We start from the raw sequence: 13713 nt of genomic DNA, 5'->3' as shown, positions 1-13713 counted from the left end.
TAGCCCTACCTAGAATTTATCCTTTGAAGTATATGGGGCTGTAAGCAACAATCAATTTAAATTTCATTGATTTCAACAGGTCTATTCAAGGTAGAACTTTAGGTAGACCCTGGCCAACCTCCAATTTTTTGTGTCATGTAGTCACTGACTAACTTCAAACATATGTGATATTGATTATATTGGTCCACTTCAACAAGGATTTAGGCCTACTTTTGGTAGAGAACTTGTCACTGGCAGTCTGCCAGCTGACATTCACAGGGAGAAAGATAGGGAAAGCCCATCCCTGTATGATATACTGGACCTATAATTGGCTTTCAATGCAGTTCAGCATAGTATCCTTCCATAAAGATGGTCTGAATTGAGAACTGGTGATAGTTTTTCAGTGCTTCTTCACTTATTTGCATTGTTGGTATATAGTCACCCTTGACTATATTCTGTTCCCCTTGCTTTCAACGAGGAGAACAAAATGTAAAACTATTGTTGTTGTCTGGAAGTTGAGTCATTGCAACTGGAGTTATTTCTTATTAGGTTGAAATGTTTTGCTTCCTCCTCTTCAGGGGCAGAGAAAGTAATTTTTTAAAGGAGAATCTATTGGGCACTGCAAATGCACTGCATTGCTTATTACAGAGAGAGAGAGAGAGAGAGAGAGAGAGAGAGAGAGAGAGAGAGAGAGAGAGAGAGAGAGAGACTTCTTCTTGGTGGGATAAGACAGGAGGGAGCAATGAGGGTCATTTTCCTTTTTCTTTGACTCCTCTTAAATGTCTAGTTGAGAACCCACACACAGCCATATCCACCACCAAGTACTGGTTGGCACTGGATTTGGCTGCAGGCAGGTTTTCAACCAGACCTTTAAGACCATCAAAGAAAAGAAAGAAAGAAAGAAAAAGCTCCTTGTTGTCCTGTTTCCTTCTGTCTCTAGGAGGAGGTATTCTATGTATATATTTTTTTTAAAATTATAAGTGAAGCAGTGCATCTGCAATGCCCAAATAGTCTTTTTCCCCCAAAAACTTCCTCTACCTCTCCTTTATCCTGAAGTGGCTCTCTTAATCTACAATATGTCTAATTCACAGTCAAAGGAGATGAACCAAATGAGGTGGCTTGAGATCCAGTATGCCATTTGGATATCAGTCAGCCCCAAGAGACAACCCATTTAGCCCACACTAGCCTGCTCTAAGAGCCCATATAGGCAAACTCTATGTTTAACTTATCACCAAGTTAGATGAGAGTCAATATACTGAGACTTTATCCAGATAAGACATAGATGATATTAGCAGGTGCTGGGCAACTAAATGGTGTCCATCCTGTCCTAAATAGGGTTGCACTTCTCTTAAAGGATCAGATTCACAGTTTGGTGGCACTCATAGATCCAGTTTTGGCCTCAGAGGCAAAAAGTTGGCTAATGCAGTAACTTCAGATGAAGCTGACAAAGGGCATTCTACACCAGTGAGGACAAAAATAACCTTGCTGTATGCACTGGCAATTTTCCCCCTGGATTGCTGCAATATGTTGTGTGGCTACCTCTGAAGATGGTCTGGAAAATGGCTTTTTAAGAGAAATCCCCCTGGCATTCTAATTAGTAGCACTTAAGTGCTAGCCTAAGACATTCTGGTATACATTCAGTCCTTGATGGTGCTTATTGCTGGCTCAATGACATTTTATTACCTTAAGATTTTAATATTTTGACATCATTGGCTCAATTCTGGCTGTTTTACTTGTTTTTATTGTAATATTTGCAATTTTATCAACCATCTTTACTTTTATATTTTAAATCACCATAGAAGCATTATCAGTTGGGAAATATATAAAAACGTAAAATAAAACTTTAAACAATGGAAATAAAAATAAATAAATAGGTAGGAAAAATGTTGGATTTACCTCAGAATCTGCATCGCTAAAAGCTATTAAGAGTTCTACTGATGTATCAAGTGCAGTGGCAGTGAGAAAACACACAACCACTCACAAACCTACAATACAGATAATACATTACAGTCTCTTTTTGAGATCCAGAGAACTCATATATAGGAGTTCTATATTAGTTACCATACTTCTGTGGGGCAGATTATATGTTTAAAGATGACATTGGTAGCAGTGGTCTGAAAAAAAGAATTCTGAGCCATTCTGTTGTCATTCTGATAATGATACGTGTTTTTTTAAATGGTTTCTGCGAGAGATGGGCAGTTAAAAAAAAAGGCTGGTTGAAAAAAGAATGGGAAAGTGGAGTAAATGAAAGAAGACAGCTTGAGGAGGAGAGTCTATCCATTGTCAGAGTCATATAAAGATAGAGAATCTGTGGAGGGCAGGCAGAAGTGGAAGGCAAAGAGTGCATAGTTCCTAGGTACAGAATCAATGTCCCATCTGTTGAGAAACAACCTCTGGGCACACATAGGGATATTAATGGAGGAATTATAAGAAGAGATGATGGGCAGATTTGAGTAAACAATGAAAGAGGAGAAATTTGTTGCTCTTTATTGTAGCATGTGCATATTTATTGTTTATTTTTTTAAAAAAATCCCAGGCCTTTTATGGAAATAAGCCCTTGGCTCATTGCCACAAGGGTGTATGGGGAAGGCATGAAGCAGAAAGAGAGACTGCCCCTTCCAGGTACTTGTAACAGCAGCAGATCTATCAATCAAAAAACTAAGTCCAGTGGATCCTGGCCAATGGCTGTAATCCTACAGCTGTTTTCCTGAGAGCAAGCTGCCTTAATCTCTGTGAGATTCACTTCTTAGTAAACATAAATATGATTGCACTTTTAACAACAAACTTTGAACTAACTAATGGATGTGTCCTGTGTCCCGTGCCATAACTTGATGTAGGTCCAACACAGCAACATTATGGGAAATCTGCCAAAAACCTAGAGAATTGAGTAAATAAGGATTCACGTGCATGTCCATTATGTATATATAAATCCACATCTTTAACATGTTTAGCATAGCTTTCCAAATATTATGTATGCAAGAGCAACTCAAATTAAAATCAAAGCACCTCTTCATTATTTTTTCTTACAGATAAGAAATAATTTATTTCTCTTTTGATCTTCACAATTACCACATTATCTACCTACACAACCAATGCCATTACATATCACGGGAGAATTCCTCACCAACACTGTACTTGGACAAAGACAATTCCAATTTAAAAAGTGAATATACTGTACAATGTGCTGTTGGACAGAATGTCTTTCTGAAGCATCATGAAGAGATGTGGCATGTGGTTTATGAACAGATGGAATGAACAACATTAAAAAAATTAAGCTGCCAATAAGCAAGAATAAGGTATAAAGCATTTTGTTTTGGCATTGCAGTTGTAGTAAAGTATTAAAAAAGGAAACTAGAAAAAAAGACCCAAGTATTAATCTCCAAAATTCAGTACGAAAGTAATTGGTCCCCCCCTTTTAAAAGTTATTTTTTTTAAAATAGAAATGAACATTAGGAATATACCACAGAGTAAAGAAAGACTGCAAAATTACCAGTTAAAGAAAATACTATTGTATGAAAAGCAAATGTAAAATTACCAAGTAATTTCCTTACAAAAAAGATCAAACTATAAACTGTCACAAAATATATTTGAAAATGCCACTTTGAACGAGGCAATTGTACACTACCAAAACTGGTAGTAGACATTTTTTTCCAGAATAGATGTATTCATACGGTAGTAACTGATAAAAAAGCATTGTGCACTCTTGTGTCATCTGGAGATTTAGCACCATGTGTCATAAGTTCCTGGATGGTCATCCAGTTGTCCAAGATCTTCTTGTTCCTCTTCTTCATCATCTTTTTGTGACTTAGTTCAATGATGTTAATTTCTTTTTTCCCTTCATTGCCACTTTGCGGGCTCTCTTTAAGACATTCTAACCGGCTACGCATCATGAATTCCCGGCGCCTTCTCTGCTCCTTGGCTCGCACCAGATGCTGCTTCCGCTCCTCTTTGCTCCAGTAACGACCCATCTTCATTTCACTCATTGTGTCATCATCCGTCGTCGTCCCGCTGCGCTCCTCTTTAATCTTTAAGGCACGTTCCTTCAAGAGTCTGTCTCTGACAGGTCTTTTCGTAATATACCTTGTCCCATCACTCCTTATTTTTACTTTCCACTCCATCTTCGGCTCTGGACACCTCTGTGAATCTTTGCACATGTTCACCAGGCTAAGCTGACTTTGGGCGTACTCCACAGCAGATTTCTGTTGTATCAATTGCATATAGCTTTGATAATGCTTAGCATGTGCAGGTATATTTCCATATCTATATGAGGAGCTATGATACGGGGATAAGTAAGGAATATGCTCAGGGCTTTGCTTGTCTTGCTCTGTTGACTTGCTGCTCTCTGAAACAGTCTCCTTTTCCTCAACAGAGCTATTTTGTTCGATAGTTTTGGTTTGGTTTGGGGCTGTCTCCCTGCTCATTTGTCTTGAAGACAACTGATTAGCCACAATGGTACTCCTGAGGTTTTTCCTGTTGGTGATACTAATCATGCGCTGAAGGGAGCTATCAGGAGATCGCTCTACATTCAGTGGAGTGCTTCTGCAGCTCTCTGCTGTATTGTAAGCACTGGAAGTATCTTTGTCTGATTTCTCTGGATGCTCTAAAATGTCATCAAGTTTTCCCCCTTGAAGGTCTATAGTAGTGTTATAATTCCTGAATGTGTTACCATGCAGTGCCCAAATGTCACCATACTCATCTTTTACTTTCTGAAGACGGTGAGCTCGCATAATGCTCTGACACTCAAGCTCAATGTTCCTCAGTTCCTCATTGAGCAGCTGAAGCTCATGCTCAACTCCATCTTTTTGCCTTCTGTTGCACTCTATCCTGCTACTTGAGTAATACAAGTCATACTCTCCATGATTTCGGATCTTACATTTGAGCTCCAACAGCTGACGAAACCTTTCACAGTCCTCTTCCTGATTATCAATAAAATCAGATTCAATGTATTCCCCAGATACTAGGGTTTTGTTGCATTGTGGTTTGATGCTTCCCAAAGAGTCCTGGCTCTGTTCAAGTTCTTGTTGGCTCTGCAGGGTTGAATTATTCTGGTCCTCGGGTGGATTTTCTTGCTCTGAGCTCTCGTCATTACGTTGGCTCTCATCTGTAGGGCCCACTCCACTATCCTTCTCATTGTTATTAGATGATGAGGTAGCAGTATCTGTGGTGCCATCTTCTTCTTCATGTTTCTTTGGCTGTAAAATCAAAGGGTCTACAATTAGCATAGGTTATAGGTCATATGATGTTACATTTCATTTCTCTTTCTTTAAAAGGCTTCCAGAAGCCCCTGTATGTTTCTGGAAATCAATATGGCATTATACATCAAGTAAAGCACTTTGAATTTGTATTAGAGTAAATTGGATTCAGTGGTTGGTACAGCTTAGTGAGTTTGAAGGTTTGGATGCAGAGATCAAATTTCTGTTGTGCCTCTTGGCAAAGGGGCCAGATGAGGTCAGCTGGAGCATTTGTGGCTGATGGAGTTACATGCTCTGCTACCTATGTCGCACTGGACAAGCTGCATGGTCACAGACAATCACCGAAAGAAAGAACTAATAAGCCACATCTGAGTGCTTTACACGTAGAAAACACTGGAAGTGGAGCTATCAAATCTGAATCAATTTGACGGTACATAATTACTAAAACTGGATTCAAATCCCACCTTACTGATGTGTTCTGAGACCTCAGTTAACAAAATTAGTCTCAGATACTTGTTTTATCTCTGAAACAGCAACATTCATAACTGAAATTGGGCATGTTGTATTATCTCCGCATTGTTCCTTAGAATTGTGCTACAAATGGAATTACTATTTGAGCCTCTTGTACTACGACAAGATACATGTGTGCATCCACTGGCATTGTTCCAGCAGGAACTGCAACGGTGATTAGCTTTGCTGAAAAACAAGTCCAATATTTGCTGCATAGAGTGAGAGAAATTCTACATACTGTTGATAACTTGAGTGTCAGAAGCTGAGAGCTTAGGGTGGTTTACCTGCCAAATTTGAACAGAACATATTTGTCGGTGATGGCTGCCAGTCTATACAATGTACTGGACTCACATTTTCCTTTGTTTTAATCTCCTGCTGTCCTAATGATTTTGCAGGAAGTGCTTAATCTGTTTCAAAGACACCGGCAAGGGGATTTCTGTATCAGTTAGTTGTATTTTCCTTTGGAAAGCAGGTAGTTTAGTCTCCACGATAGTTGGAACAAAATATTCTGCATGCTTCAGGCATTATGTCAAATATTTCTGTCTCTTTCTCTTAACTTGTATTCCATTAATTGTACTGATTTATTGCACCTCTAATGCTAACTATTTATGGTAAATGCACAATGTGCCAAGCAAATCCTTTAATACAAATAATTGCATAATTAAGTATAATGGCTAGTAATAATAAGTGATGGGGGAATGCAGTGGGGGCGAATTCTCTGGGACTATTCTATTAGCAATTGCTATTTTTTTGTGTACAGACTCTAGATTCTTGAAAGACAATGGTGAACAGGGGTGGGGTGGGGGTGGAATTAAAGAGATACATATAAAGCTTCATTATTACCTTCAAGAGCCCAAGCCCACTAGCTAGTCTTTTGTGCAGTGTTGTTGGAAGAAACTGATGCCAGTAAGCCACAGCAGTTAGAAAACAATGCAATTAAAGACTGGGGGAGTGTAAACTGAATTTAAAATGAAGTCAGCAACTGGCAACAGTGTCTGCTTGATCCTCTGTTAGCCATAGTGTGGAGGTAGTAATGCCACGTGTCACTAACAGCTTGAGGGTTTGAGGGAATTCCATGCATGTGCCAATACCCTAGCAGCATTGTGCAGTTGTTTTGACACCTGCTGTGTCTCTCCCGCCCACCCATTGTTCAACTGTCAGCAGTTTTCTAAAGTTTGCAAGTTTTGCAGACGTAAAGTGAAGGGCCTAAACTCATGTTGTTGTCATGGTCTCAGTCCTTGAAAGGATTTGCCTCAGAAGTGTGATACCTGTTCAACAGAAGCTTAGTGAAGTTCTTGTTTTATATATTGCTTTTCAGATTTCATGGGAGCTTTGTGGGAGTCCTGTTGAAATTAAGTGATGATTGTGATCCACCACTCCAGACATCTTGATTCAAAGCTGGGGTAATGGAAGGATCATGAAACCCACTGTACAGGTTCTAGCATAACATGGGCTGGCTACAGCATGAACTTTATAAATTGGAGGCCAACAACTTCTTCAGCACCAATCCATATTCTTTACATTAAAGTATGTATATTTTATATTCCACTAACCCACACTTAACATGTCCTTGTAGAAACAAACATGGACAGTTGAATAGTTATGCATAGTATGATTTTCCTCTCAGTGGCTATTTCCAGCTGATGGTCTATCATGATCAACACCACAGGACAAATAATTCTTATGATGTGCAAACTATAGGTTTTCTGAGTATTTCCTAGAGGTACCATATGTAATGATTCAAATCCAATACCACTCTGATATGATTAGGTATTCATAGTACAGTGAGTTAGGTATCTGATTGTGGGGCCAGAGGTTGGGAGTTCAATTCCTCATTCTGCCTCCAGGGAGAAGAAATAGCCTGTGTGGCCTTGGGGAGGCTGCACTGTCCCAGGGCTATGGGAAGAAGGGAATAGTAAACTACTTCTAAGTATTCTCTATCTAGACAATCCTGAAAAGGGTTGCCATAAGTCAGAGTTGACTTGACAGCACACACACATACACAAATTGATACCATGAGATGAAAACATATAATAAGGTGGTATGGAAAGTAATGATCTGGCTCTTTGACATACTTGTAATAAACCTAATTGGCATGTATTTATGCACTTGTAACACAGTAACATTGACAGGACAAGCCATTTCTTACAATGTTTCCTTCCCATGTTCCAACTAAACAAATTTCACGGGGAACATGCAAATTAATTGTTAATTATGAGTACAAATTGCAATATTTCATACCACTAATTAACTCATTTTATGAATATTAGTGGGAGTGTGCCAAATCATAGTTCACAAGAAATTACGGCAATATGGAACGATCCAAATAGAACAAAAAAGGGCCCTGAGGAGGAGAGGAAATCAAAGAACCCAGCTTTTTAAAATTCTCAGTGTGAAATGTTCAGCCAGAACTGCTTCTTACCATCACCAGAAAAAAGGTACAGTGCAACAGTTCTGTCTTTTCCTCACTTCAGGACTTTTTCCAGGTTGAAAAAATAAAGAGAAGTTGTGGGAAAATATGGAAGGTTATAATAGGAGAGATTATATCATCTGGACCCCATGCAAAATGACTCATTTGAGGCAGGGCAATTGTACCATAAAAGCAATTAGAGATGAGCGCAAATCTCAGTTTGGAGGTTTGTTCTGGTTTGTATGCATGACAAAACAGGTACCATGTGTGCCTTTCCCCTCTCTCCTGGGCTGGATCCCCCACCTCCCTGCCAACACACACTCCTCTTCAGCTGTTCAACCTAACTCTGGCAGGAGCATGGGCTTCCCTGCCCCACCTCTTAGGCTAATCACCCACTCAGACAAGGAGGCAGGATAAGCAGACTGGTGCTCCTGCGAGGGACTGGTTGAACAGCCAAAGAGGAGGAGAAGGAGAGAAGTGTGTGCCAGCTGGTCAGTGGATCATTGGCTGGGGGTGCAGGATAAGGGAATGTGTGGCACCTGTGGTGCTCTGCATACAAACCGGCACAAACCTCTGAACCATGGTTCATGCCCATCTCCAAAAGCAATATAAGGAAGTATTCTTAGTTCATAAATGCATTTATCTGTCTCTGCAGGGTCTTTCAAAATGCTTAATAATCTTAGATTTCTCTGTGCTATACCTCTAGCACTATTACTTGTTCATTTAATTTATCTAAAGTACTTTCATTCCATTTTAGAGTCTTAAGCAACTTTCAAAGTGTGGCGACCGCCCATGTCATTCATATTCATGAACTGATTTGCATGAACCTATGAGACGGCTGGAGAGGCAGAGTCAGCAGCTACATGAGGCTTGGCAGGAGAAGGAGGAGTCAGATAAGGCTGGTTAGTCAGATAGTTAGGATTAGTTATTCAGAGAGATAGGGCTGGTTAGAAAAATAGGTAGAGAGGGTGGTAATGAAATTGCAAGCCAAAAAAAACCCTATGTGCTGAGGGAACTGTTGATGAATTATGTATACTGAATATCTGAAAAAGTCTGTTATTACTCATTCTGCTTCACTTCAATAAATAAATTCTGTTTCTGTTCACAAGACAAGTGTTCTGATATACATCATTTATATTATGGATTGAAGTAATCCACTGATGGCAGTGAGAAGAGAACGTGATGTGTGCCTTTGTGAGGGAATAATAAGCAGAGGCCATGAGGGTAAACATCACACAAAGCAATTAAAAAAAGATTATGGCAAAACTCAGAGATGGCCAATAGTGGCCATGCTGACTGTGGGATTGTGGAATAAAAAACCCCAAATTTCCCTTTCTTGACAAGGTATCATCCAAGAATATCATCAGGGATGGAAAAAGTGTATCCCCATGGTGCCAAGATTACCATTCCAACCCCTATTTTCACCCTTGGTCTTGCCTTACGTCACCCTACCAGGCAATACTTCTTGCAAACGACATTGAAGCCAAGGCAGTGGGGCTTACTAAGTGGACCTCCCAGTTCATGAAGGAGGTAATTAATTATTGCCTCCCTCTACACCCAAGTGCATGCAAATAAAATCAATAATGTACAAAAAAGGCAGCACAAACATGCAATCCCTGTCTTGCTGGGACTTTGCACGCGAATGAAGCCATCAGGGGCATGAAAGTGGGTCAGAGTGGACAAAACCCAGTCAGCCCATGACAGAGGCATGACATTCAGGCCTTGGTTTGCACATGTGTCCCTGTGCCGAAAGCATGCTTGCTTCTAACCTACTATTTCCGGAGAGAGTAGAAAAAAATCCAGGAAAATATATGCTTAGGTGCTGAAGCAAGAATGCACACAAATACTGGATCTATATTCTTTTTAAAAAGAGGAGGCAATATTTATGTAATAGTAGGGAGTTGCTCTGAAGGGATAAACTAAATTAACATGGTGATATGTTAACATGTAAGGAACACAACATGGCATAAAAATTCTTCTCCTTGTGACACTACATTGCTGTACTTCAAATACCCTCATTTGCTGCCATGGCAGTGCTCTGGTAAACCCCAGAGGTTTAATTTCTAAATTTATAATTTAACTCCTTGTTCATGGATTTTTAAAAGTTGCACATGCACCTAGAGCTACATTTCTGTCCCTACATTCTATGTCAGGCCTTACCTGCTCTACTTCAATGCTGGGGTACTGCTGTAGTTCATGATGTTGTTGTTCTTCCAGCATTTCCAAGTTTAACTCCTCTAAGAATTCACTCCTTTCATCATCCAGCCATCCTTCTTCCAGCTGTAAAGAATACATTAGTACATTACTGTAGGTTATAGGGGAATGCATGCTAAAATAAAGGAAACCCATATGACAACGCCTGACTAGTTCTTTTTATAATAACGACTCTCTTTGGAATAATGCGGTCTTGGAGTTTGCCTTGAAAGAAAAAGCATGGGGGTGGGGGAAGCGATCATTTCAAAAACTGGACTGCTAGGCCTTTTATCCGTTTCTGAAACAGTATCACAGATTTTCTTCCATAATGAAGGGGATTACACACAGGTAACTTTTACTTCCTTTCAGGAGAAATACTGTATAATTGTGAAACTGTCATGTTCTTTACTACAAAGAGCAGCAGGTTTGGGAAAAAAGTCAGAGATGCTAATACACAGCCATAAGACAATTGTTCCCCCCACCCACCTTTGACAGCCGCCAACACAGAGTTGCAGCTCACTGCCTGAACCTCAACAGGAGTCTCATTGTGTATTTCTATCACATTTGTCTTATTGATTTCTCAGGTAAACGTTCAGTTACGGCAGCGACCACAACAGCAAAAGGATCATTGATTGACAAGGTACCTTGAAGGCACATTTTGTTTTTCATCTGTTCCTTGGAGATACTTTTTAAAAAAAGAAATAAAAATGATCAGACTAGTACTTTAAGATATCTCAGGCACTGACTCATCTAAACCAGAATGAGTCCTAACTGGCAATTTCAGAGTAATTTTAAAAGCATGTCCCTACACATGTTAACATGCATAAGAACATGCTTACCCCTCCCCAATAGCAAAGTTAAATAAACTATTGACTAGTTGAGAAGCATTGGGAAAGTCACAGAAAGTCAACATTCTTCATATCAATAGCTTAGAACAGTGGTTCCCGAACTTGGGTAACCCAGGTTTTCTTGGACTGCAACTCCCAGAAACCTCAGTCAGTATGGCTGGTGATGAAGGTTTCTCGGAATTGCAGTCCAAAACACCTGGGTTACCTAAGACTGAGAACCATTTTGGCTAAAACACTGGAGTGGCACCTGTAGTGGTGGGAGCCAAGGAGTTGTGATGTTCTGTCATAACGTTGACTCGCGTCTATCTGCTCTGCTAGTTTCCACTAGCCCATGATTATGGCCTAATATCATACCTCTTACAAACACTGATTTTACAGGGACAAGGCTTTGTGCTGTTATGGTAACATACTGGGTGGCCCAAACATGTGGCTAGTTCCTATTCTGCAACAGTTCTCATCTATTTGTCTGGGGATTACAAATGAGTTGACCAGTTTGTCAGCAGCACTAGGAAAACTACATCTCCCAGCATTCCTTGTATATGGCTCACATATGTTGATACGTCCAAAACTATGGCCAAATCCAACTGTGAGTCCCAGCTCAAGTAGATCCATTGGATCAATAGGACTTTGGTAACTCAAGCCTTAGGGTAATATCCCTGCATCAGATGGTCTATTCTAGTTGGGGGTAGCGGCTGGATTTAGCCAATTATGTGTCTTAACTTTTCTTCTGCTTTTATGGAAAGGAAATCTAAAATACATGAAAATCAAGGATGCAGTCTTCATTCTTTTTTTCTGAACTATTATTTTAACTGGTCTTTTAAAAGAATATAATCAGAACAGAGCAGTTTTGCACTTCTCTGTCCAACTCTCTATATCTATCACTTTATATATATATATTTACAATGTGTGCACATGCATAGAATCGCACACATTTCTGTGTATGTATGTGTAATATATATTATTCAGTAGCTCTATATAAAATAAATAAAACATGAAATCCCACTATTAGGCAACAATGCTTTTACTGTGGGTATATCTATTCTACCCATAGTTCCTGATCAAGTAAAAAATTATAGTCACTAGTTCAGGTAACTGCACCAATCTCAGCATACAGGCAAATATAACAGTAAAAAGCAACAATATTTTTAAAAATGCTCTGATGTCAATTTAAATCTGTCAATATTTGATTTTTAACCATGGGAATATTCACAAGCTTCATTTAGGCTACAGTTCCTACACATTTACCTAAGACCAATCCCACTAACCTCACCTACACTTACTTCATAGTTAAAATAGACATGATGGAAAGGCTTACAGAAGAACTTTCAGATTATCCTTTTTGGGAAGATGGCAGATGAGCTCCATTATAGTTATTATTTATTTATAGGATATTTTTTAATCCCATGTTTTTTCTGCCTGTGAATAATTGCTGCTCCTCTAAATGAACTGGATGGATAACTGTTAAGTGGCAGAGTAACAATGGAGTCAAAGCAGCTATAGTAATCTGTCAACCTCCACATTGGCAAGTAATTCTTTTATAAAGTAATTCTCCCACCATTTTTTGCTAAGTACTCCTTTTATTCCCAGGTGACACAGGGTGAAATCTGACCATGAGTCCCAACCAGAGATGACCGGCTAAATCAATGGGGATTACATTAAGTATTGTTTTGCCAAATTGCCATTGACTCAATGGGTCTACCTCTGGTTGAGACTTACAACTGGATTTTGGTCATAAACTATAATGCCCACTCAGAGGTAGTGAATATATAACCGCCGCCACCATTTCCTCCTCAGAACAATTATGGGAGAAAAGGTTAGAATATAACCCGCCAATTCTTACCTAATGAGCTCACAAAACATTTAAAACTGGATCTAGACTAAGCTGGTTGCACTGCAGTTTCACAGAAAACAATGGGAAAAATTAACCATCACTTATCTAATTCAAATTAATTTTAATGGGTTGGAAAGTAGACTAATCCTCTGTCTAGAAGATCCATTACTTTAAAAAATGCCTAGCAGAGAAGACTGGAATGAAGACAGTCCAGAGATGCACTGCCAATTAGTACTGAATCTCTTTCTTTCTTTCTTTCTTTCTTTCTTTCTTTCTTTCTTTCTTTCTTTCTTTCTTTCTTTCTTTCTTTCTTTCTTTCTTTCTTTCTTTCTTTCTTTCTCTTCACTTTTTCCACACAAGAGAGACAAGAACACATTCCTGACAGACCCCAGGTATTCATATCTAGAAAGACAGATGCATCACTGATACAAAACCCTTTTAACAGCCTATAAGTGGAATGTCTCAGCAAACCATGAATAATTCTGGAAAGTTACCTCATCCTAGAAGAACCACATTCAGGCTATATAAACTTGAGCCATATTGTTTTCCTCTGCCTTACTATACAGCTCCTTTTTATCAGGGCTATTTAGAATGTGCAAGACTATAAAGGAAATATATGCTTCATACTGTGGTCCTGCGTAACTACTATAGTCAAGGAAGGATTCCAGATGACATTGAATTACATTTAGTCAATATAATTTATAGAGATTGTGCATTTACCATCTCTGAAGAATATCAAATCAATAACAT

The 13713-nt window shown here is 39.2% G+C and overlaps 1 protein-coding gene across 3 annotated transcripts in view; it reads right to left on the bottom strand.

The window, feature by feature from the left end:
* Positions 1-2992: 2992 nt before the first annotated feature.
* Positions 2993-13713, bottom strand: part of PDZRN4 (PDZ domain containing ring finger 4) — a 311285-nt gene continuing 300564 nt past the window's right edge. For all 3 annotated transcript variants that reach the window (XM_073000473.2, XM_078376859.1, XM_078376860.1), the window contains 2 exons: positions 10252-10371; positions 2993-5171 (listed from right to left, as the gene is read on the bottom strand). In XM_073000473.2, coding sequence (XP_072856574.2) covers positions 3645-5171; positions 10252-10371 — 1647 coding nt within the window. In that variant the 3' untranslated portion in view covers positions 2993-3644. The remainder of the gene's footprint in view (positions 5172-10251; positions 10372-13713) is intronic.

The sequence above is a fragment of the Pogona vitticeps genome, chromosome 5 (genome assembly GCF_051106095.1).
Source record: "Pogona vitticeps strain Pit_001003342236 chromosome 5, PviZW2.1, whole genome shotgun sequence".
NCBI lineage: Eukaryota > Metazoa > Chordata > Lepidosauria > Squamata > Agamidae > Pogona > Pogona vitticeps.
Note: the sequence above shows the minus strand (reverse complement) of the source record. Positions and strands in the feature narration are given on the sequence as shown.